At 41.4% G+C, this 24,641-nt stretch overlaps 2 protein-coding genes across 2 annotated transcripts; one reads left to right on the forward strand and one right to left on the reverse strand.

The window, feature by feature from the left end:
* Positions 1 to 463: 463 nt before the first annotated feature.
* Etfdh (electron transfer flavoprotein dehydrogenase) lies at positions 464 to 20,558 on the reverse strand. The gene is made up of 13 exons (XM_075951016.1): positions 20,318 to 20,558; positions 16,521 to 16,661; positions 15,549 to 15,778; positions 13,870 to 13,951; positions 13,397 to 13,515; positions 12,138 to 12,215; positions 10,424 to 10,570; positions 9,362 to 9,502; positions 7,930 to 8,073; positions 4,984 to 5,152; positions 2,356 to 2,538; positions 1,529 to 1,750; positions 464 to 802 (listed from the first exon to the last, which is right to left on the reverse strand). The coding sequence occupies exons 1-13, from the start codon at positions 20,349 to 20,351 to the stop codon at positions 639 to 641; spliced, it is 1,854 nt and encodes a 617-aa protein (XP_075807131.1). The 5' UTR covers positions 20,352 to 20,558; the 3' UTR covers positions 464 to 638.
* A 98-nt stretch (positions 20,559 to 20,656) lies between these two features.
* Positions 20,657 to 23,775, forward strand: C16H4orf46 (chromosome 16 C4orf46 homolog). Its single transcript, XM_075951020.1, has 2 exons — positions 20,657 to 21,113; positions 22,243 to 23,775. The coding sequence occupies exons 1-2, from the start codon at positions 20,937 to 20,939 to the stop codon at positions 22,396 to 22,398; spliced, it is 333 nt and encodes a 110-aa protein (XP_075807135.1). The 5' UTR covers positions 20,657 to 20,936; the 3' UTR covers positions 22,399 to 23,775.
* Positions 23,776 to 24,641: the final 866 nt, after the last annotated feature.

Raw genomic sequence — 24,641 nt, forward strand, 5'->3', positions numbered from 1 at the left:
GCAATCACATGGTGGCTCACAACCATCTGTAATGAGATCCGGTGCCCTCTTCTGGCCCACAGGCACACATGCTGTATATATAATATATACACTGTATATATAATAAATAAACCTATTGGAAAGCACAGATATTTACATTATGATTCCTAACAGTAGCAAAATTATAGTTATGAGATAGCAACAAAAATAATTTTATGGTCGGGATCGCCACACTGTATTTAAGGGTCACAGCATTAGGAAGGTTGAGAACCACTACTCTAGCCTGTCACAAGCCAGTGGGCATTGTTGTGTTTCAGTAAAACTTTGTGGTTAGTTCTGGATGTCCGTCCCTGGTCTGGAATACACATTTGTTTTTAAATTTGAAGATTTAAGTTTAGCAAGACAAAAGTACTGTGAAGGCGAAGATACAAGCTCCCATCCGTACTGAGTGTTCGGAGGACTTGGGAAGTGAGATGCTACATCATTTATTTGTAAAGTTTTATTTATGAGAAATAATTCATGAGTTTATGGGGCAACTTTAGATAATAAAGTTTTTCCCTTCAATAGGGTTTAAGGACACTTGTTTAGAAGTTATCTAAACATTTACAGTTTTATAGAAACTGGCTGTCAAATGTGCCAGTACATGAAGGTGCTCTGTGTTACATGCCATTATAAGCAGGTCCTCCTCCACCTTCTGGCACCACCCAGTTAATATTCTGACTTGGGTCTTTGATATCACATGTTTTACAATGCACACAGTTCTGAGCGTTTATCTGTAATCGAAATCCATCACCTTGTTCCAAAGGAACAAATTCATAAACTCCTGTAAAACAAAAAGGTAAAAATATTGACAGTGAGTGGAAATTAAAATCTTAGAACAAGTTTAGAAGCCTTTGAGGCTTTCGTGTTTCCCCTCAGAGACTATCTGGTCTTGGTGTATGTTGCTGCTATTAGTATCCTAGTAAACTTACCACTTCTAACACATAGTGGAAGCACAGCAGTATTGCCTGGTTAGTCTAACAAGAGTTAACAAATGAGCTCTGGTCCTTTTCTCTGAGAGTTTATAGTACAGTATAACTTTAAAAGTCAACAACTCATTCTTGAATACTTTTACTTACTTTCTAATCTCACTTGAGCATACACTAATTTTCATATATCCAAGTGCTGTTTTTTCTACCATATTATTTAGCTCTGGTTCTCATTTTAACTGAAAGCTCTTAGCACATAAGAGATTGAACATCTGATGAATTTAAACTTAGTGTCAGTCATTGAACTCAGTGTGGCCATAATGTGTACACATGCACAAACAGAACAGGTATTTTGTGTTTGTTTTCTATAATCCTTTTGTCTAAAGGTAGACACGAAGGCTGTTTGAGATGATGGGTCACCCAAACTAGTCTTAACCAGCATCCCTACTCTTGTATCACTGCTAGTCAGAGTTTCCTTAAGGATGCTGGACATAGAAGTGTTTTGCAATGCAGAATGGAAAAGGAACATTTTCAAATGGAAATCTGTTCACGCTTAGGAAGAGAAGGAAATTGTCACTGACCTGCAGGGCAGAATCGCTGCTCGGGCCCATCATAGATTGACAGATTTCTATTGACAGGTATGCTGTCGTCCTTTAAGGTTAAATGTGCTGGCTGATCATGTTCATGATTAGTACCACTCAAAGCCACAGATGATAAGAGGTCAAAACTGATCTGTCCATCGGGTTTTGGATACTCAATGGGTGTACAATCCTTAGCTGGTTTGAGCCGATCAGAATCGGAACCTTAAGCAATTTTGAGGAAGATGGTTAATAATATAAATTTCCAGTACTTTTGTCTTTTTTGATGCTGGTGATTCAACCAGACCAGGGCCCATGCATACTAATATTCTCTTACCACAGAATTTCACTCTCAGTCTGTCAATGAGACAATCTTGTTACTTAGTTCAGACTGGCCTTGAACTTACCTTCTTGCCTTTACCTCCTGCCTATGCCTGGCCTCAAGTAGTATATGAGAACAACTTGGAGCTACTGTCATACCAAAGAAAAGACCTCAGTCTAGGCTATTTTACCTTATAAAGATACTGAGTTTACGATAGGTAGAGGCAGGAGAAATAGTTTTACATCACCCTTTGTGAAGAAAATTTGACATCATCTGTGTTACTTTTGATCCTGTCGCAAAATGCTGCCTCCCTTTATTTACCATATCGCTGACAAAGCAAGTTTAAATATGACAGTATAGACACAGCTTAGTGAGAGCCTCAGGGCCAACCCTAACACTACCAGAACTTTAAGTTATATGCTCTACTAACGAACACACCTCCACACATACACTTTTTCAGTATAAAGGTGCTTAAGATCAACACTGGCGTTAATTGTATTTGAATTACCTTTATGTTTTAGAGTCCATGGCTCCATTCCTCTTAATATCCAGTAAAATATTCCAGTGTAAATCATCCCTCCATATACTCCCAGTATCCCGTGGCAGGATGGCCTTATATTCCTAACAGCATGTAGCTCTTTCCATACCCAAGATTTCTTCAAGTTCTCCTCATACTCAGTTACATGAAGTCCTTTTATGAAAAATAAGAAATACTAAGTAAAACATAGATGGTGAGTTAGTTTTTAGAAACATGGCTATGTGGATCCATGCAGAATCACAAGTGCTGGCATCTTCCAACAAGATACTCTATATCCTTTGGGTGGCACTGGGACTGTAGGTGAGTATCCTACCACTGGGCTATAAACCTTTGACCTTAATTTTTATACTGGAAGCATAAAGAATTAGTTTGAAAAGGGAAACAATGCAGGTTCAGACTATTTGCAGACATAAATTTTAAAAAAATACAAAACATTTCTGAAACATCTATTTTAAGTGGAATCGTCCCTGCAAGAGTATCTTTTGCCTCAGCCCTAGTGGCTGGCTGACTTTGTAATGGGATGACTGTAGACAATTAACTGGGGTCTTTTTTTAAAATTATTTTGTGTATGTGTATATGCTACTGTACATATGTGGAGGTCAGAGAACTTAATTTTTTTTTAACTATTGTTTACTTGTGTGTGTAGATATATGCTCTTAACCTCTAAGCCATCTCCAGCCCTACATTTGAGTCTTAACTGACTTGCACAAACTACAAAGTGGTTACACTCTGGTTAATAGTTTTCTGTTACAATTTTCAAGGGATGTTCCTCCTTATTCTAATACTAAGTTCCCGGATTATCTGGTACTGTGTGTACAACAGCTGGAGAGTATGGCTGGTGGTTCCACAGGAACAGCACTTGGAGAAAATTAGGAGAAAGTTCTGCCTGTCTGCTGCATTCCATCACCTGTTCTCTCGGCTTTTATGGTCTTACTGCTTACCAAGCCCATGTGCTAGACCTTTATTCTTACATACTTGAAGGCATAACCAAGTTGTACTTTGTTATTTTCAGTGCTAGGGACCAATAAAACCTAGGGTCTTGTTGATGCCAGGCACTCCCTCAACCATTGAGCCACACCCTGAGTCTTTGAGTTGCTGTTTCTTAGTAAAGGAACATTGGTTATCTGTGATTCTAAGGACTAGGTTTATTTATGAAATACTTGTTGGGTTGCTACTATATGCCAAGTGTTTAGAACTAAAAATGAACAAAAGTCTTTGTTGGAGTTTTTGACAGGAGACAGTAGATACAAAAAAATTCTTTTGGAGCAGTAGATAAATTAAGCCAAATATATAATGTGTCAATGATGGCTCATGATGATAGGCACACGATGATAGTTCAGGGGTAGCAGGGCTGTGTGTATGTGTATCCAATTGGTAAGACTTAGAGAGGCTCTCTGAGAGTGCTACGTGAACAGGCAGAAACCATGTGAAGATGAGAGCGTGCATGGCATGGTCAAGAACTGCCATGAGACAGTGGCTGGAACACAGGGCTGTAGACATGAAGTCAGCATGGAGCTGCTCCACTGGCAATACTTCGTGTGATCACAGTTCCTTGGGAGGCTTCTTTGTCAACAGGAAGATGGCTCAGTCAGTAAAAGCACTTGCCAAACAAGCATAAGGACCTGAGTTCAAGTCCTGGAACCTACATAGACGTGTAAGAACTGACTTCCCAAAGTCTTCTGATAATGAGCTAGAGAGATGATGTGCAGTTAGGAAGATAGGGGACCTAAGTGCAATTCCCAGCATGCACATCAGGTGGCTCACAACTGCTTGTAATCCCGAAGGGTGTGACTCCTCTAGCCTCTGCAGGAACTTGCACTCATGTGCATATACCTACACACACAAGTAAACAATAGTAAAAAAAAATTTAAGTTCTCTGACCTCCACATATGTACAGTAGCATATACACGCACACACAATAATTTAAAAACAAAAAGGGGGGGGGCTAGAGAGATGGCTCAGACGCTAAGTGCACTGGCTGCTCTTCATAGGTCCTGAGTTCAATTCCCAGCAACCACATGATGACTCATCACCATCTGTAATGAGGTCTGGTGCCCTCTTCTGGCCTTAGGGATAATGGAGGAGGAACATTGTATATATATTAAATAAATATTTTTTTTAAAAAAGGAAATAAAATCAAAGGGAAAATTAGATTTCAGAACAAGAGACTTGCAGGGGGTCTTTTTTATTTTAATTAACTGATTTAAAAATAGGGTCTCACAGCATAGCTTTGGTTGGCCTGGAACTCATCAGAATCTGCCTGTCTCTCCTTTGATTGATGGATGCCTAGTTAGATGGCCTCTTAGTGATTTATGGTGGAGGTAATGTCTGTTCTCTGCCACAGCAGAGTCATGTGATTATGCTTGCAGGTTTGCTAAGGATAGGTGGCTGATTTTGCCCTGTTTAGTGATGCTCTGTTTCTAGCCCTACTGATGTTTGTGTTACATCTTTTGAGTCATTCCATATATGCAGTGCAGACGTAGTAGCATCAGATCTGAAGAGACAATCATTGGTTCTGTACCTCTGATGTGAATAAAAATGACAGTTATAAAATTCTGACTGTAGTAGTATTTCTTCACTATGGGAAGAGTTCCTCACCTGCTGTCTTTGATTGGAGATTTTCACTATTTAGTTGATTAAAAATTGATTCTGCTGCCAAACTTCCACTTTTCATTGCCGTGTGGGTACCTTTGATCTTGGGAACATTCATGAAGCCAGGGCTACAACCAATTAGTAAGCCACCAGGAAAAGTGAGTTTTGGAATAGACTGAAAAGAAGATCCAAAACACATTGTCAGTTCAAATGAGGCAAAACGAACACACATCCCAAACCTAAAGCTGCAGGAAAAAGAATAGTGAGCACGGCATGAAAAGGAATGTACAAGGAAGGAGACAGCCAGGGCAGTGTGGGATTAGGACTATGGCCATTTTTCTACTTTTTTCCTATCTCATTTTTATTTCTATGGGACAGAATTATCAAAATATATTTGAAATGACATGTTTTTATTTATATGTATCTGTGTCACAGTTAAAAGATTTTCTAAATTTGGTTGACAAATTATAACTTCCTTTACATATATTTTGGAAAAAATTCCACCTATTTTTATTTATTCTGACATGCTCTAATGATATTACAATAACCAAACAAGTTTTATTAGCTTAACAAACTGAACTTTCAATTTCTGATAAAATCAGCAGTGTAATAAAAGTATCATATTTTTTCAATTTAACCAATAAAAGTATATTGTCTAAGGAATAGGAGCCAAAAAAAAAAAAAAAAGACTGCATGGGAACATGTACTTTAGTTTGAAAAGGAAGTGAGCCAATGCAGGGTTGTTCTTTCTTCATTTGCAGTGTTTCTTTAGGGGCTTTCTAAATCAGCCATAGACCTTTGTTGGCAAGGTGGTGGAGTGGTAAGAGTTTGATGTGCTGCCTGACTCACAAAACTTGGCATCAGCTGCAAAGGAGACATGGGGAACGGTCTGTGGCCACAGTTCCCACCAATGGTACAATCCTAAAGCAAGAAGCAAAACCTGAGGGCAGAGGGATTGCCCAGATTGCTGAGTGGGTAAAGCTGGCTGTCAAGCTTGGTAACTTGAGTTTACGCCTCAGAATCCACACAGCTGCTTTCATTTCTCTTCCTGGTCTGACTGTTTTTACAGCAGTACTGACAGCTTTGATCATGGTCAGTTAGGTCTTACTTCATTAATGCACACTCAATAAATCATATTTTGAAATATTTATTTTGAATGTGTACTAACAGAATAATTAGTGATAGGATCCTAATAGCTACCTGAAAGACTTAGTTGGGATAAATCATTTTTGAAAAATAAATTTCCTTATCAGTTTCCTGGTGTAGTTAAGGAATAAAAGGAAATAACATGAATTACAGGTTTTGTTTCCTAGTAAGAAAAATATCAAAAGGCCATGAAGATGAAGACACACACACACACACACACACACTCTTGTCTGACCTCAAACTTAAGAAATCCACCTGCCTCTGCTATCCTGTGGAGGCCCAAACACGTGTGTCCATGTGTCTGTGGGTCAGTGAGTTGTTGACACAGTGTGGCCACACACCCTGACCCAGGACGTGGATACCTGGTCTTCTGACATTAAGATAGCAGCACAGGTAGATCCACTCCACCCTGACAAATGGTTAGCGCAAGCGTACTTCTCCTTTTGTTTTGTTTTTTTTGTGCAAAATAAGGACATTGAGCTTATAATTCACGTTCCTAGAGAAGCTAAATATGAAGGTGAATCCAAAGACAAACATATAGTTATCCTCCTGAATATTAACCTTCATCAGGCGATGAAATGAGACAGAGACAGAGACCCACATTGGAGCACCAGACAGAAATCTCAAAGTCCAAATCAGGAGCAGAAGGAGAGGGAGCTCAAGCAAGGTACTTCTCCTTTTGAAATAGGAAGTTTGACCTTGAGAGTGGCTGCCTTCAGGACTCTTGGTCTAGGGTAGGTTTACTGCCTAAACAACAGAATGCTAATGACTTGATGTCTTGAAGTATTAAAGCAAATAACTGTTCTAATTAACTGACCTTTGTATCATGTTAAAGCAGCCTTTTGTCTTCCTCCCCTGTTGTGTTGGGGTATAAAGCTGTATGGAAAATTAAACACGGGGCTGGAGAGATGGCTCAGCGGTTAAGAGCACTGATTGCTCTTCCAGAGGACCCGGGTTCGATTCCCAGCACCCACATGGCAGCTCACAACTGTCTGAAAATGCAGTTCCATGAGATCTGACACCTTCACACCAACAAACATAATAAAGTTAAATAAATAAATAAAAAAAAAAAAAAAAAAAAAAAAAAAGAAAATTAAACACGGGCGTATTCACTGGAACTCCCTCCCAGTACTATCCTCTCTTTTCTGTTTTATTTTCACTGTGTCTTTGTACTCTTGTCTAACTTTTCTAATCCCATGCGCCTATCCTGGTAAGTTTGTCAAAGCTCATCTACAACACTAACCAAGTGCTGAGGTTAAAGGCATGTACCACTACACGCAATGAAGTCAATATATTCTTTTTTTCTTCTGTGTGTGAGTGTTCTGCTGTATGTCTGTTCACTATGAGTGTGCTAGTGTCTGAGGAGGTCAGAAGAGGGTGCCAGATGCCCTGGAACTGGAGTTGGGGACATTGTGAGCTGTCATGTGGGTGCTGAGCACTGAGCCTGAGTCCTCAGCTAGAACAAATGTTCTTTTTTTTTTTGTTTTTTGAGACAGGGTTTCTCTGTAGCTTTAGAGCCTGTCTTAGAACTAGCTCTTGTAGACCAGGTTGGTCTTGAACTCACAAAGATCTGCCTGCTTCTGCCTCTGCCTCCCAAGTGCTGGGATTAAAGGCGTGTGCCACCACCGCCTAGCCTCTCAACATTCTCGAAACTAAATTCATGGTATAGTTTAATTAGTGTGTTCACACATAATTTAATAAACAGTATTTTGTTAAATTCCTTAAATAAATTTTCGTCCTATAAAATAAATATTGTTTTTAACTGGCTATTTAATTTACAAAATATAAGTAAGTGCTGGAACCTACCTGCAAGCCGCCTTCATTAAGTGCCCGGGCTCCGTAGGCGATCCTCTTCCCACCTTCCAGTGTGGGCTGGATGCTGGGGTGGTGCTTCCACCTCTGGAACTCTCTGAATGGACTCAGGTATGGATTCTGATAGTCGAGACCCACCTTAAACCAAAGCCAAAATGCAAACAGGTAAACTCTAAAACTGAGGAAAGGAAAGTGAGCAAAAGCAAAAAAAAAAAGTTCCTAAGCAGCAAAACTTTAACAGTTAAGATGACATTAACAAACCATTGCGCTCTGGAAATCCAAGTTCATATTAAGGAGAAAAAAAACAAACCCCATTTTAAATAAGTGTCCACAAATGGAGTTGTGATTATTTATTACTGGTTTATCAATACCAACTTGTTAAGACAGTAATTACCTTACACTATTACTAGGGCAAAACTGAAGAGAAGGGATGTAGACTGTATTCAGAAATACAGGTACAGGTTCATGGCTAGAATTAACAGCTACACCTTTGTCCTTGGTGAGAACCACAAAGTGACGCTGAGACCTGAGGATTAAGCACCGACAGTGCATTAATCTCATCATGTGTCAAGTGGAAGTAGGGTCGTGGCAGAGCACCATGCTGCTGCTGTCAGCTACAAGGTGGAGAAACTATCTAGTTCGCATTTTTCAGAATGTTCAAGATATAACTTATTACTATAGTAATGGAAGAGGAAATTCCTGTGATTATCTTAAAGTAGTAGGTTCACATGAGGGCCCATTTTATTTTCCGTGGCAGCATGTCGTAATGAGAGTGGGTTTTAAAGTCAGCATCAGACATGAATCCTGCCTCCGTCATTGTGCTGGACTGAATGGGAATGACCCTCCACAGGTTCAAGGAATGCTTGCTTCACAAGTTAGTTGAACTGTCTGGGAAGGATTACGAGGTGTGGTCTTGTTGGAGGAGGTGTGTCCCTGGGGATGGTCTTGGTGTGGTTATAGGCCCAGACTAGACCCAGTCTGTCTCTCTCTGGCTTGGATCAGGATGTAAAGCTCTCAGCTACTGCTCCAGCATCACTGATGAACTGTGAGCAAGCCCGCAGTGAGATGCTTTCTTTAGTAAGAGCTGCCTTGGTCGTGCTGTCTCTTCACAGTAATACAACAATAACGAGGCAGGTGTTACTTTGGGTAAACTAGTTTAATTTGCTCAGATTTTGATTTTCTTACTGGCATAATAAGGATATATTTCACAGCACAGGATGGCTTCTAGAACAGTGCCCAGAGTGTAGTAGCTACTAGTATTTTAGTTGAGTAAGTTGAATGTCTACAGAAGCCATAGACATTTTACATGCAGATAAATTCAAAAGTCAGCTTTCTAATGGAAAAGTATTTTCCAGGTTTAAAACCACGTTTGCACACAAGTCACTCTAACTCTGGCAAAATCTTTTGCAGTAAGGAGAAAACTTACCACAAGACCAAGAGCTACTAGAGGTTCACCTTCATTTAAATGATAAAGGAAAGAGCCTCCGTAAGTGTGTCTGTCCAAGGGCCAGCCGACAGTGTGGTCTACTCTGCCAGGCTTCCACTTCTTCTCATCAATAATCCATAACTAAAAGCAAAAACAAACCCAACAAGTCTGACGGCATTACATGAAAGCAAGAAAAAATGATTTGTACATCAAGGAAAATTACAATCAAATGATAACAAGTTAATCCAGGACAAAGAACTGGGTCATAAAAGTTATGAACCGTTCAAGACATTAGAAGCTCAAATTAAGAATTTCTTTGGTGGGATTACAGAAAAGATACTGAAGAAGCCATCTCTGAGTACCGGCTACTTGGGCGTGCCCACTGCTGGGAGAAGGACAAGAAGAGAGCACTCAGTTCAGATCTGTCTGTCTGTCCCACTGCAGTCGCCATGCAATGAAACTGGCCACTGCAGACGTTTATGCACAGAATAATGCAGCGTATTTCATTTTTGCAGTGCTGGAGACTGAACTCGAACAGCCTCATACATGTTAGGTGAGCACTCTATGGCATTTCTAGTCCCTTAAAAATGCATGCATATGCTGGGTATGGTGGTGCAAGCCTTTAATCCCAGCATTTGGGAGGGAGGCAGATTTCTATAAATTCAAGATCAGTTGGGTCTACTGGTCTACATAGCTAGTTCCAGGCCAGCCCAAATACATAGTGAGACCTTGTCTGGACACACACACACACACACACAAACTTTTACTTACTTATTTAGACTGAGCTTTGCTATATATCTGAAGCTTTTCAATCCTTCTGCCCCATCCTTCCAAGTACTAAGTACAGATCTATACCTCCATGCCTGGCTTAAATTCTTAAATTAGCTTGGGATATAGCTCAGCAGTAGAATGTAGAATGTTTACTTAACATATTCAAGGCCCTGAGTTTAATCCCTAGCACTGCCCTCTTCCAGCCTGTAGGCATACATACAGACAGAACACTGTATAATAAATAAATAAATCTTCAAAAAAAATTAAAAATGTACAAGCAAACCAGGATACCTCCTTCAAACCAATTCCATAAGTCTGGGGATCACAGCTGGCCCTCAGGTCAAACTTCTTATAGAGCTGCTTGGCTAGGTGTCCATGGCAACCCTCTGCAAAGACTGTGACTTTGGCATGTAGTTCTAGTCCCCTCTCAAATGTTGTCTGAAAAGCAAAAATATATTAAAGTAACAATATTTGACGCATTAAAAAAGTTAAATAATGATGATTTAGGTACACAAGACATAGTAGACTTGTATACCAGAAAGAAAACTAACAGAACTATTATAAGTAGAATCTAAATTCTGTGATGTCTTTGTACCAGAAAAGTAAAGCATGCTTACACTCGCAGCGTCTCTACAAATGAAAAGGCCTTCCCATCTCCATATGTTCCAGAGTTTTCACTCACCATCAGAATATGAAAAATTTTGAATGAGAACAAAAACCTGAACTATTAGAAAGGCAGAATTTGTGTGACCTTTGCTGTGATGTTGTGTTATTTGTTATATGTAAATGTTCTGATAAATTTGTGACTAAATTGTCATTATACATAGAAACTAATCACACAGGACAACAGCATGGCATGGCTTGTGTGCCTCTGCCACTTGCTTCCTAGGCAGGAGTCTACTGGAGCAGACCAGAACTAGAGTAACCGTCTACTACTTATGTCCGCAAGGAACTGAGCATATAGTTGGGAGGCTAGGTAATAATCACATGCTGTATCAAGACAGGAATTTGTGTTTATTCTTTTCATAGGAAAGGAAACTTAACAATTGAGAGCTTTGTAGTTCTTTTGTAGCTTCAGCCTAAGCTTACATGAAACATTCTTTTCAAACATTTAAAAAAAAAAAAAAAACAAAAAAAAAACCAGGGTCTCATCCATAGCCCAAGCTGGTCTCAAACTCACAGCCATCCTTCTGCCTCAGCCTCCCAAATGCTAGGACAACAGGTACACGCTGGCATGCCTGGCTCTAGATATGTCTGTTTAAATCCACAGTTCAATTATTAATCTAATTAGTGACTCCTTTTCAGGTTTTGTAGTATGTGCTCCACATTCCAGCGGCAGCTAGCATGCATCCGTGTGTACTTTGTCAGACTGACATTCTGAATGAGAGGAAGGCAACCGGTTTTCATTTCTTGAAAGCTTTCTGCTGCTAATAGAGTGAGTGGCTCCTGTCCACAGGAATGGAACTGGGGGTGAGCCAATGCAGATGACTGCACCGTGACTCATGTCTCAATCTTCTGAAATTATCTTTAAACATGGTATATTTGTGTTGAGCTGACTTGCTTCTATTTTTTATCAACTACAAAAAAATACCACTATAATGAATTATATTTAAACTCCACATATTGTGTTGTTTATAGGAAAACCTAAATATTGAGTTTGAGTTGGTTGGTGGTTTTTTTGCTGTTGTTGTTTTGTTTTCTGAGAAAGGGTCTTGACCTTCAGCCTCAGCCTCTCAAGCTGAGAATTGCAAATATACCACCCTGCCCTGTTCTTTTCTTTAATTTTATTTTTATTTTATGTGTGCTGCTGTTTTGCCTGCATGTAAATCTGGTTGATGGTGTCAGATCTTCTGGAACTGGAATTAACAGACAGGCGTGAGCTGCTATGTGGGTGCTGGGAATTGAACCTGGGTGTCTGGAAGAGCAGCCAGTGTTCCTAACTGCTGGTCCATCTCTCCAGCCCCCCTGCTTCTTCTTCTTAAGCACATGACTATTAAAGATATACCTTTGGTGCGCCATCCTTTTGTATTCCTACATCATTAGTGGCAATTCCTTTTACACTCCCATCTTCATGATAAAGGACCTAAAAATGATTAAAGAAAATTACTATTACCTCAGTATTCACACTGGGACATATTCGAAATGATGGTGACTGCAGTTTATTTTTGAAGCAAGAAGGCAGCGGGGAAGTAAAAAGTACAATCGTGTAAGACAAGAAACTATACCTCCTCATTTCTGTTTCCTGTAGAGGAAAATGCTCTCTGGATAGCCAAGTCAGAAGAGGGTGGCAGATGTCCTGGACTAAAGTTACAGACAGTTGTGTGTGCTAGCATGTAGGTGCTTGGATCTATACCTGGATCTTCTGGAGAAACAGCCAGTGCTTTTAACTGCTGAGCCACCCTCTTTTTTCAGTCCCCTCCTTTCTGTTTTTGAAGCAGGGTCTCATTATGTAGCCCTGGTTAGCCTGAAACTTGCTATATAGACCAGGCTAGCCTCAAATTTGCAGAGATGTGCTTCTCTCTGCCTCCTGAGTGCTGGGATTAGGGGCATGCACCATCGTGCCCAGGTACCTGTGACAACAGCAGTGTTCTTGATTTAATGCTCATTCAATACTAAATTGATTTAAGTCATTTTTTACAAGTTATGAAGATTCTTCTGGGTTTTCAAACTTTATTGATGGGGGTCAAAGTTTGAAATGGTTACCCAAAACTATTGCTTTGTGAGAACAGAAGATGTTTCCAGAATGAAGAATAATCTACAAAAGGCTTGAACGAGCTTATTCCTCGTAGGGGTGTGTGTGTGTGTGCATGCACATGTACACATACAGTACCACTACAGGTATTGAAAAGGGTGGAAAGGAATGTGTGTATTACAGGGCAGCAGCACTTTGAAGGTAATCAGATTACATAGCCTTGCAAACAGAAACCTCCTGGTGAGAAAGGTGGAAAGAAGAGCAGAAACACAAGGGTGCCCTTTGGGAGAGGGCCCAGACTTATCCTGTAATACACACAGAGCAGATTATTTCCACTGAGTAAGTACGATGACCAAAACTCCACACTGAGGGAGTCCTATCCCCATGGTGTTCAATCACATGATGAGGGCAATGTAAGAAATTCAACTCCTCTTTGGATTACAACATTTTAGTTATTTTCCCCAATGCTGGAATTCTAAAATCTTATGATTTTACTTCCATAAAATTATTACTTTACTTTTAAAATAAGAAGATATCGCTTCTATAAATATTAAAAACAAAATTATACAGACCTCAGCAGCAGCATATCCAGGGTACACTTCAACTCCAAGAGCCTCTGCCTGCTCCCCCATCCAGCTCACTAGATGTCCTAGGCGTACAATGTAATTGCCATGATTGTTCATCGGAAGACCTGCAAATATTTATGTAATTTAGAACCTGATAATTAATTGCTAAGGTATCTAAATAATACAATAATATACTTAATTAAAAAAATCTAACCAGTGTGTACTGCTGCATTATCTTTATGGTCGCAGTAACATGTTATTTATTTGGTTGAAAGTTCCAGCCTATTAAAATAAAATGAATAGTAAAGCCTAGAATTAAACTTCCTGGCTGGCTTACAAGGCTCTTCTAGACTAGAAGACAAAGAAGTGCTCCTAGTTTGGCTGTCTCCTTAGCTCGCTCCCTCTGGGCTCCACTTCCCCACTGAGGTGCGGCTGCTCTCAGCTGAGCAAATCCCTGCTCCATGGCTGCCGTACTCTACCTGGAAGGATCGGCACGGGGATTCTGTGTTTCTCTGTCAAAATGGCAAATCTGTCTTCCGTTACAGGAGTGTTAAGTGGAGCCTAGGAACAGATGAAAAGAGGAAGGAAATGTTTCAGTTATGTTTGTGCGGGTGAAAGTACACATTTTAAAAAGCTCCTTAAAGAGAGAAGGGGAAAGGGACTCCTGTCTTCCTCTTTCCTTTTTTTCAGTCTTCTGTGACCAAATCTTCTTTTTATCTCTTTGAAACAGAAATCTTTTTTCTTTCTTTTTTTTTTAATGTGTAAGGTGTTTTGCCTATATGTAAGGCTGTGTGCCACTTGTGTGCCGAGAGCCCACAGAGGCCAGAAGGTGGCTTTGGATCTCCTGGAACTGGAGTTACAGGCAGTTGTGAGCTGCCACATTGGGTGCTGGGAACTGAACCTTGATCATCCGGAAAAGCAGGCAGTGCTCTAAGGTGCTGAGCCATCTCTCCAGCCTTGAGGAGGAAACCCTGAAAGCTAACCCATACCTCTTGCTGGTTTTGCCCTAGCGACTATTTCTGGACGCTCCGGAGACATGTGTGAGCTGTGCCACCACCACGTTCCCTGTCTCTGTGGAGCACAGCCTACATGCCTGGCTCCAGCTGAAACTGCCTGCCTTGCTGAAAAACAAAATAGAAAAGTTATCCTTCTGGGTGACACAGACAATTAACATGTATGTAATGACAAATCACTGACACTGTGTGTGTGTGTGTAAGGGTGTCAAGGCAATAAAGAGCTTTGACAATAGAACTGACGCTGTACCAATTCAATGATACCTGGTTTCTGATATACTGAAGAGAATTAATTCCTTTAAAGTGTTTTTGTGTTAAAACACTTTTGTGTGTGTGTGTGTGTGTGTGTTTTGTGTGTGTGTTTTGGGAAGGAGAGCACAAAGGAAAGTTTCAGATTTTAGCTTATTCCATAAAAAATGAGTACAAATGATATTCATATGCTTATTTCACCTTTATTAAGAATATTCACAGGGCTGGACGGTGGTGGCGCACGCCTTTAATTCCAGCACTTGGGAGGCAGAGGCAGGTGAATTTCTGTGAGTTCGAGGACAGGCTGGTCTACAGAGCTAGTTCCAGGACAGGCTCTAAAGCTACAGAGAAACCCTGTCTCAAAAAACCAACCAAACAAAGAACAACAACAACAACAACAACAACAAAAAAAACAAAAGAGTATTCTCAAGGTGGAGATATGGCTCAGCAGTTAAGAGTATTGGCTGCTCTTCCAGAGGACACCGTTTCAATTCCCAGCACCCACATGGCAGCTCACAACTGTCTGTAACTCCAGTTCCAGGGGATCTGATACCCTCACACAGACATACATATAGGCCAAACACTAATGCACATAAAATAAAAAAAAAGAATATTCACAAATATTCTAACTTTGGAAGCAGAACATTTATAACTCATTCTATAAAAGAAAAAGTTGAATGTAAGATTTTAACCAGTTTTAAACTAATTTTGAGGGCAATGAAACTTAGCACTGAGTCCTTTGCATATCACACCTATAGCATTTTCTGCTGAGTTTAATTATTTCTTTAGAAAATTAGATTATCAGGTGTTGGAAGCTGGCTCAGTGGTTAAGAGCACTTGTTGCTCTTACAGAGGACAACAAAGATTAGACCTTGTATAAGATCAACTTGTCCTACCCCCTTCTCCTTCCAGTCTGGGAAGAGCTCGTTGAAAGCAACTGGATCAAGGCAGGCCCCGGAGAGCGTATGAGCTCCTATCTGAGCGGCCTTCTCCACCAGACACACACGGATGTCCTTCCCATGCTCAGCAGCCAGCTGCTTCAGACGGATAGCCGCAGAGAGCCCTGCAGGGCCGGCGCCAACTATTACCACATCTGCTTCTTCTGCAAACCTCTCCATGTTCACTCCTGGGAGGAAACATGTTAAAAACAAACAACAATTCTTGGATTAATATGACCTGATAACCACATAAGTCATATGATACTGGATACTTGAATATGTATTTTAGTATGCTACAATGCTTCAGAGTATAATTTATAGATATTCTCTCTGGGCTATGCATAATAATTATAGTAAACATATTATTTGATGATTTTCAAGTTCTCTTAGGTTCTATTTCAGTGTCTATCTTACTCTGGTTCCCATAAACCAAGTTTTGGCTTTGAAATCCATTCTTATAAATTTATAAGCTGGAGAGATGGCTCAGTGGGTTAAGAGCACTGATTGCTCTTCCAGAGGACCTGGGTTCAATTTCCAGCACCCACATGGCAGCTCACAACTGTCTTTAACTTCAGTTCCAGGGGACCAGACACCCATGGCAAAATACCAATGCACATAAAAAATATTTTTTTAAAAAATAAATTTATAAGGCATGGTGGTGCACACTCATAATCTCAATACTTGGAAGGAAGAGCAGGAGAACCAGGAGCTCAAGGCCAGGCCACTACATGAAGCACCTTTCTTAGAAAGAAACAAATGAACAAAACCAAGTTTTTAATTTATCTAAACAGTAATACGTAATACATTTGATGAAGATGTGAGATATAGTGAATGCTTTTAAATTACCATGAAAAATAAAATATTCAGAGCAACAAGATAATACAAAGTATGTAGGAAAGCCTCGAGAACCCTATGAAAGTCACCACATACCTTCCCACCGTTTGTCTTTCTCCCGGGGATGAATAGTGTAGTGGGTAGTAATTTGAGGCACGACAGACGTTGAAGACCATCTTGTAGCACACAGAGGTAGGCACTTTTTCTTAATTTTTAAGGCATGAAAGCACTGATACACTGCATAAAAATTATGAACAATATCTTTTTAAAAATTAGTTTTCACCTGTCATAGAATGAAAAAGACTCTAAGCAGAACAACTGTTCCTAATGAATGACACACACGGAAACGGAGCATGCTCTTTCTCAGGTGAATTACACAGCTAGCTTTTGGTCATGATGCAACATTCTCAGATCTTTTAAAACAAGTAAGAAATAGTGTAATAAAATGAATGACCCAGAGACTGAATACATACAGGGGAGATGGTTACCCATCAAATGGCACAAAAACAGACAGAAAAACATTTGGAAAAAACATATACACTCTTCTTTATGTCAAAACGAATTCTATTCTGTTAATGTTTTGTTTCTGTGTGCACGCTTGTTTTTGAGAAACGGTCTCATTATACACCCCAGGCTTATGTGGAACTTGTTATATATATGACGCTGGGTTTGAACTACAAAGGTCCACCTGCCTTTGCCTCCCAAGGGCTGAGGTTAAAGGTGAACAGCACTATACTAAGCTTTAATCAAACACTGTTTTAGAGAGAAATTCAAAGAACTAAAAAGACTGTGAGAATATACCCTGCATTTTTTGATTCTTTCCCATGAGTGTTAACTGGATTTAACTAGTTTCTAGTAAATAGTAAACTAGAAGAGAAAAAAAAACTTTATAGTAGAAAAAGGTCAGTAAATATAATTTGAGTTAAGTGACTAAATATCATTTAAATGTTACAGCCACACGCAGATAGCACATGCCATTGATAGGATATAATGAGAGCGTCTTTACCTGTATGGTACACACCCTCACAGTCCTTACACCTCCATCTAGTCAGGAAATCATGTGAAACCACCAAGAAACTTTAGACTGAGAGGCATTCAATAAAATGCTTGACAAATATACATTAAAAACATCAGGGTCACGAAAGACAAGCAGAGGAACTGTCTCATTCAAACAGATGAAGGAATGCTAACTAAAAGCAACAGGAACTAGATCCTGGACCAGAAAATCGGGGATCGGAATAACGTTGTCATGTAATAACATTTCATCAATGTTAACTTCTTAGTCTCGGTAGTCACCATGATTATGTAAGCTGTTAGTCTCAGGAAAAGGCACACGGGGACTCTATATTGGCTCTACAGTTCATCTGAAAGCCGAAACCAGGTTCAAAATAAAAACTTAAATAAAGAATAGAGTGAGAACGGAAGTAGATACAAGAGCTACAACTATTTAGATGGGTTTGGTGGCACACGTCTTTAATCCTAGGATTTAGAGGCAGAGGCAGGCCGATCTCTGTGACTACCAGGCCTGCTGGTCTACACAGAGAGAGTTCTGGTTGAACATAGACTCCATTTCAAAAAACAAGGAATACCTGTGTGCTCATTGGATCAGGACCTTCCTAGGAACAATTTCAATGGTTGTATACTTAGAAGCCTATGAAGGTCTGTTTAATTTCTAGCAAAATAGTAAATTCTGGCCCTTTCTACCTTGGACTGTGTCAAATGAAGAAACTTTTATATATGGACTGCAAAAAGTAAACAGTAAAGACAAAAAATTTAATTTTGAGTACATAGTTTATACTTTCTAGGACACAGTGAATGGTTAAGAACTTTCCATTTAAACACTACGTCTTGGCTGGATGTGACTCAGGTGACAGAGCATCTCCGGCACTACGTGAACTAGGAGTTGTGCTGCGTGCTGGGAGGACCAGAAATTCAAGGTCATCCTCGGCTACGTAATGAGATCATAACCAGCCTGTAATGCATGAGAACCCACTCCAAACAAAACAAACCCATCACATCTTATCCCTCAGAACGTCCTGAGATATGTGGAGCAGCTACAATCCCTATTTAAGGCAGACAGGGAGAAATTCAGATAGTCTTTTCCAATAACTGTCCAACTCTGAGACTAGTAATTGATCTCTGAAGTAATGGAACCTGAGCCTGTGGTAAATTTTTCTTTTCATCTAATTAAATAGAAAAAAGGCCTGTTTAAACAAAATCAACTTGACATAAACTAATTTTATTTTTTAGTAACTGCATGGTTAATATCTTTTAATATTTTTCAACAAAGTAGTTATTAAAGTATATGTGGCTAAACATTATGGTGGATGGAGGGGGAGAAAGCATTTGGAGCAGAAGCCTAACGTCTTTTAAGTGCTATCTATACATTTGCTTTTGATAACTTTCAAGTGGCAGGGAAACCCATTTTCTCTCCTTGTAATGCACACTAAAAGTCACAATATTACTGGGCGGTGGTGACACATGCCTTCAATCATAGCACTTGGAAGGCAGAGGCAGGTTGATTTCTGTGACTTTGAGGCCAGCCTGGTCTGCAGAACAAGTAGCAAGGACAGTTAGGACTACATAGACAAATGTTGTCTCAAAAAGCCAAAATAAATAAGTATAAAATCTATATTGGGAATACTTTATTAAGACCAAGATTAAATCTTCATGTACTCTAAATCTTAAAAGCAAGAAAACTATAAATATTATATACGAATTTAGTTTGAGCTCAAACATACTATCATTTAAAAAGGGTATATACACTGGAGTGTAGCATATACAAGTTCTCATTTACTTCTGCAAGCTGAGTGGAATATGACAGACTTTAATTTTGTTATTTGTTCAGCTACTGATTTGCTTGAGAACAGCTGGAACCATGACCTCTGATTTCCACCAGGGAATTTAAAAAAGGCATAACCTTTACTCCTTTGCTCAAACGAGCCTGGCGTCTCTCACGAAGCATGTGGACATAGAACATAGAGGCTGAGTTACGGTGGGGAAACAAAGTCACAGAGTCCACTGAACAACACAGCCATACACATTGCACACTCACGTCACTAGAGCTAACGCTGGGTTATGATAACCTAACAAATTAGCATCCAAAGAAAAGACACTGACTGAACTCAAGACTGACGGTAGCTAAACTAGGCTGTAAAGGGGACAAGATCTGATACATCGATGGCCCCCAAAACGGAACATACCCTGTGTGTAAGAGATACTTGTTTTGAATTTACAACATGCATACTTGTTTACAAATTCCGCAGCCAAATCCTAACTTCAGTAAAGCTTTCTATTAAGTCAGTATTCACGATCCTCTAAACTTCTGTTTGAATTAGGGGTTGTTTTAAGGTAAAACTTTAAAAATATCATCCAACTGGTTTAAGAAGCACCCATCACAGAGCGTCTGGAGTTAACTAAGCACGCAGAAAATGTTGAGGCTCCAGACATAATCGGTGACAGGGGCAGCACAAAACACGATATGACAGCTCGGACTTCACACGAAGACCGGACCAGAATGGCTACGAAGATGAAAATCTGGCCAGAGTCAAGGAGAAATCCCACACAAGTTTTGCTTCCTTTCTTTCCCATTCCTAATAAGGCAGCAGATAACACCTGAGCCCTGGGATAAAGATTAGGACCGTGGGAGCTGTGTTGACAAGTCTCCTCCGCTCATGACTTTTAACCCAGTTGTTAATTCTGCCAACTGGGGCAACTTCAAGGTCGGAAGTCAGGGTCCACCATAAGGCGCTGGCAGCATTGACCTTTGCCCTAGTTTAGCCTAAGAAAAGAAGAGGAGAGAGGCGCTCGCAGCACCCCAGGTATGGCCCCGTCTCCTTTGCCCCAACTTATCCACCTTGCTCCACCTGTCCCCACCAGGAATTCTGTCTCACCAGGGCACGACAGCTTGGCTAGCCGCACCAACATGTTCCAAGGAGCCCGGAGACTTGCCCAAGACACAACGGAGAGAGAGGCCTGTCTGCGGCGGCGGGCCGAGGGCGCTGGACTTCTAGGCCACGGGGGGCGCCATCACCTGCCAGGAAGCCCCGACTGCCTCGCTGAAGTCAGGCTCTGTGGGCTGTGCCGAGCGCCCGTGCTCCGCGGGCGTGCCCGCCCCTCTTCTGCTTTGCGCCGGCGCCACGGAGGACCCGACGGCCAATAAGGTTTCTGGGTCCCGCACAAGCAGGGAAAAGGCAGAAGACTCCATCTCCCAGCCATCCTCCTCATCCAGGAACCGAGTCTGCGGAGGAGGCCCACAAGTCCCGCCCTCTCCCCCCTGCGCGCACGCGCATCGACAACAAAGCCGGGATAAGTCGCTCGGCCTTTTGGGAGTTGTAGTGTTCGGCCCCAGCGTCCTGTGAGCCCGCCCGTGGTGTGGTCCCGGGTGGAGACCTAAGCGAAGATGGGGCGGGACCCCGAGGGGGAGGAGGCGGAGCCTGCGGGCTTTGGGCGCGAGCTGTTGAAAGGCGGTTGGTGCGGGTTCGGTTGCTCGGTGCGGCCCCGGCCGGCCCCATGGCTGACCCCGAGGAGATTCGGGCTTCGCCGCCGCCGCCGCCTCCCTCGTCTCCGTCTTCAGGCGCCTCTTCGTCGTCCCTCAGCATGCCAGTGCGTTTGGGCTGGCGGAGTCCGAGCCGAAGCCACGCCGCAGCTGTGGACCCCCTGGAGCAAGTGGAGCTGCAGATCGGGGACGTGAGTGTTGCCCGCCCCGGGAGCTGCTGGCAAAGCAGCCAGGGTGCTCCCGCCCGCGCTCCTCGGCTTCCCCTTCCCCTCCTGCTGTGGTCCCCACCACCGGGATCCGCTCTCCTCCTCGCAGCTCTCGGAGTGCTTTGGACGCTCCTAGCCTCCCTGCCTGCCCAATGGTAATCTCTTGCTCTTCTCGTTGGCCACCAGCCCAGTGCCAGCTGGTGATGCTATTGTGTGTCGCAGGCTGGTTCTGTGCTGGAGTTGAGCGGATCAGGGCTCCGCGGAGACCATTGGCAGGATGCTTCACTGATTCCTGCAATGCAAACATGTTGGAAAGTTTTTGTTCGGTCCCGAATTCCCAGACATCACCACCTGACCTCAACACGCACGGCGCTGAGGGGGTTGGAGGGTGTCAGTTTCACTTTCTAGGGACTCTGGAGCGGTAGAGCACAATGAAGTATGTGGCGGGTAACCTTCCTAGGAGAGCGACAAGTTTTTTGTTGTCTTTTTTTTTTCTTTTTAATAGATGACTGAAGTGCTGGTCCAGGGTTTATTTCTTTTTTGCTAAACAATACTGGTTACAAGTAAATGTGTAGACTAAGTACCGAAGTCATATCCAAAAAAGTGCAATTTTATATCTCTGGTGGAGAAAACATTTGTTTTTAAAGGGAGTTTTTCATAGCTGTGTGTGTGATTTTAGATGTTTTCAGAATGTCAGTCTTTGACTTTTCTTTGTGTAGTCCAAAAAAAAAAAAAGAAGTGTTCACAGATCAGTGGGACAGTGCTTTTGTTACCTAATTATTAGCGGGAGTGGCTTATGGGCAAGTCCTTTAGATGCCAAGGGGTTTCCAAGTAGTGTAGCTCAGGGGTAGAGCTTTGTGCCTACTGTGCCCTGACGCTTTGGGTTCATGAAAGAAGAGGTGTTTTTATTTGAAAATTCGTTTTGTTTTGTTTTAAAAGAAAAACACATCATTTGATTGGCTGACTTAAGCTATTTTTAAACTGTGACGTTAGATGAGAATCTAAAAAATAAGCACGTGTGGTGTTTGGGGTGTAGCCCAGTGGTGGAGCTGAGCTTGCTTTGTCCCCGGGACCACAAACAAACCCGCTTGACTTTCCTTTCTTTAAATTGTAGGCGGCGTTTTCATTAACGAAACTTCTCGAAGCCACATCTGCGGTATCAGCCCAGGTGGAGGAGCTTGCCTTGAAGTGTACAGAAAATGCACGTTTCCTGAAAACGTGGCGGGACCTCCTGAAAGAAGGCTATGATTCCTTGAAACCCGACAACTGACTTGCAGATGCGGTCGGGTAACGAATGACTCACCCGTAAGATATTTGCACATGGACCACGTTTATGAGGCCGCCCGTCTCCAGACATGCCGAGATGGAGAGTTTTCTTGGTATTCTTGACTTTGAGAAAGCAGAAGACTGAAGGCCGTTTTGTTTGTTGGTTTTCTCTCTTATGGCAGTGTTTACCTTAAATACCTTCTGCCCTCTAAGCTTTTGTAGACTCCTTTATGAAAGCTAATTTCATCAGTAAATAGTTGGCTGTCTTAGTGCCCCAGTGCAACCAGGTCATTATTTGTTTTTCGAGAAGATTCCCAAAATGGCTGAGCTTGGAGTCGTTTTGTCCCCTAAGACTTCAGGCGGTGGTCCAGCTCCATGGGACCAGTGATGGCGCCTTCTTCCCTTGTCAGTACCCAAAGCCACACCACACAGCCCTCAGTGCCTGTGACTGAGGCTTCAATGAGTGTCACTAGAAGAACTTTTGCTCCTGATTTCTAGGTTGAAGACCAATTGTTTCTCTACGAAAACCACCTGAGTCTAAACTTACTGGCTTGAAGAAAAAATACTGTATTTTTTGTGGGAATCTGAGTGTTCTTCTGTCTTGAGACCAGGCTTCTGTCTCAGGCTCTTCAGCGGCAGGCAGGAGTCCTGCAGGCAGCCCCATATCCAGGCTAGGGGGGCTGAGTCTTGATGATGACTTTTTAAGATATTTTTAAAAATATTTTCCCATTCTATGATCCTATTTTTAAAAAGCTTTTACTTCATAAAATGAAAACTTTTAATAGACTACATACTTTGGTCTATTTATTTTTATAGTTAGCTGCTTTTATAACTAATATTTTTCTTATTGTGAGTGTTCTATATGTCTGATTGTTATCTCTGAAATACGCTACCAAATTTATGGCCGTATGCTATTAATAGAGCTTTGCAAGTTATTTGCATTATTTTAAAGTTAGTTTGTTTCCAGTGTATCCATTTAACTGTTTCAATGCATTTCGTATCAGTTGCCCTTGCTGTTGGGTTTGAATTTACCTGTACTGTATTTTGTGTAATTTGTGCCATCTTTCAACAAGCCGTGTACACCGTGATGCATAGGAGCTTTAAGTATCTTTGATGTGGTGTCTCTGTAGATGTGTCTATGTGAACAGAACTGTATTCTAAAGTCTCACAGTGAGCTGTGGTAGGGGACAAATGGATGGGCAAAGACTAGTTTTGACACAGTCATAGTTAATTTTTTTTGTTTGTTTGTCTTTTAGTTAAGATCACACAACATGTATGGTGTGATTTCTGTACCAAAGAGATGCTTATTCCCGTATAAGAGAAATACAAATTGTAATCTGAAAATTGCAGTTTAAAAATGTATAAAAATAAATGTGTTACAAGTAAATTTCTGTTTCCTTGGTCATTTATTTAAAACTTTCTGAGATAGCTCAGCCATTCAGAAAAGGTGAATGATTTAAATAATTTCCATGCATTCCTACCATGCAGAGATAATATTTGCGTTTTTTTCAGTTGCTCCCCCCCTCGTTCCCCCTCCCCAATGTTAGAACCACTGGAAATGTGTTTTGCTACCTCTTATACCCATCCCCTTGTCTTTCTTTCTACAGCGACAGCCTTAGAAGTGTTCATATTTTGTTACTTGTGATTACATGCCTTAAGTAATTGCTTACTTGTATCCCCTGCTACCCCTCATCATACTGAGAACTGAGTTGTGTATGCTGTGTTGTTATATTTTCCGTATGTGCTGGCTAGGCTATGTCACCGTGAAAGGAGGGAACCTCGGTTGAGAAAACACCTCCATAAGATCCAGCTGCAAGGCATTTTTTTTTAGTGACTGATGGAGGAGGGTCCAGCCCGTTGCAGGTGGTGTCATCCCTGGACTGGTGGTCCTGAGTTCTGTGAGAAAAGCAGGCTGTGCAAGCCAGAAAGCAGCCTCTGCATCAGCTCCTGCCTCGCGGTTTCTGCCCCGTTTAAGATCCTGTTCTGAGGGGGCTGGAGAGATGGCTCAGTGGTTAAGAGCATTGCCTGCTCTTCCAAAGGTCCTGAGTTCAATTCTCGGCAACCACATGGTGGCTCACAACCATCTGTAAAAAGGCCTGGTGCCCTCTTCTGGCCTGCAAACATGCACACAGACAGAATATTGTATACATAATAAATAAACATTTAAAAAAAAAAGATCCTGTTCTGACTTCCTTCAGTGATGAGCAGATTGGTATGAAAGTGTAAGGCAAGTAAACCCTCTCCTCC

Source organism: Microtus pennsylvanicus, chromosome 16 (genome assembly GCF_037038515.1).
Source record: "Microtus pennsylvanicus isolate mMicPen1 chromosome 16, mMicPen1.hap1, whole genome shotgun sequence".
NCBI classification, from domain to species: domain Eukaryota; kingdom Metazoa; phylum Chordata; class Mammalia; order Rodentia; family Cricetidae; genus Microtus; species Microtus pennsylvanicus.

Bases quoted from the DNA above. Each gene is read 5' to 3' on its own strand.
- Etfdh (XM_075951016.1), bottom strand. From the start codon at position 20,351: ATGTTGGTGCGGCTAGCCAAGCTGTCGTGCCCTG. The intron at 13,516-13,869 runs GTAGAGTACGGC...AAATATTTGCAG, and splicing joins CCCCGTGCCGATCCTTCCAG to GTCTTCCGATGAACAATCAT. The intron at 12,216-13,396 runs GTCTGTATAATT...AATCATTTTTAG, and splicing joins CTGGATATGCTGCTGCTGAG to GTCCTTTATCATGAAGATGG.
- C16H4orf46 (XM_075951020.1), top strand. From the start codon at position 20,937: ATGGCTGACCCCGAGGAGATTCGGGCTTCGCCGCCGCCGCCGCCTCCC. The intron at 21,114-22,242 runs GTGAGTGTTGCC...TTTAAATTGTAG, and splicing joins TGGAGCTGCAGATCGGGGAC to GCGGCGTTTTCATTAACGAA.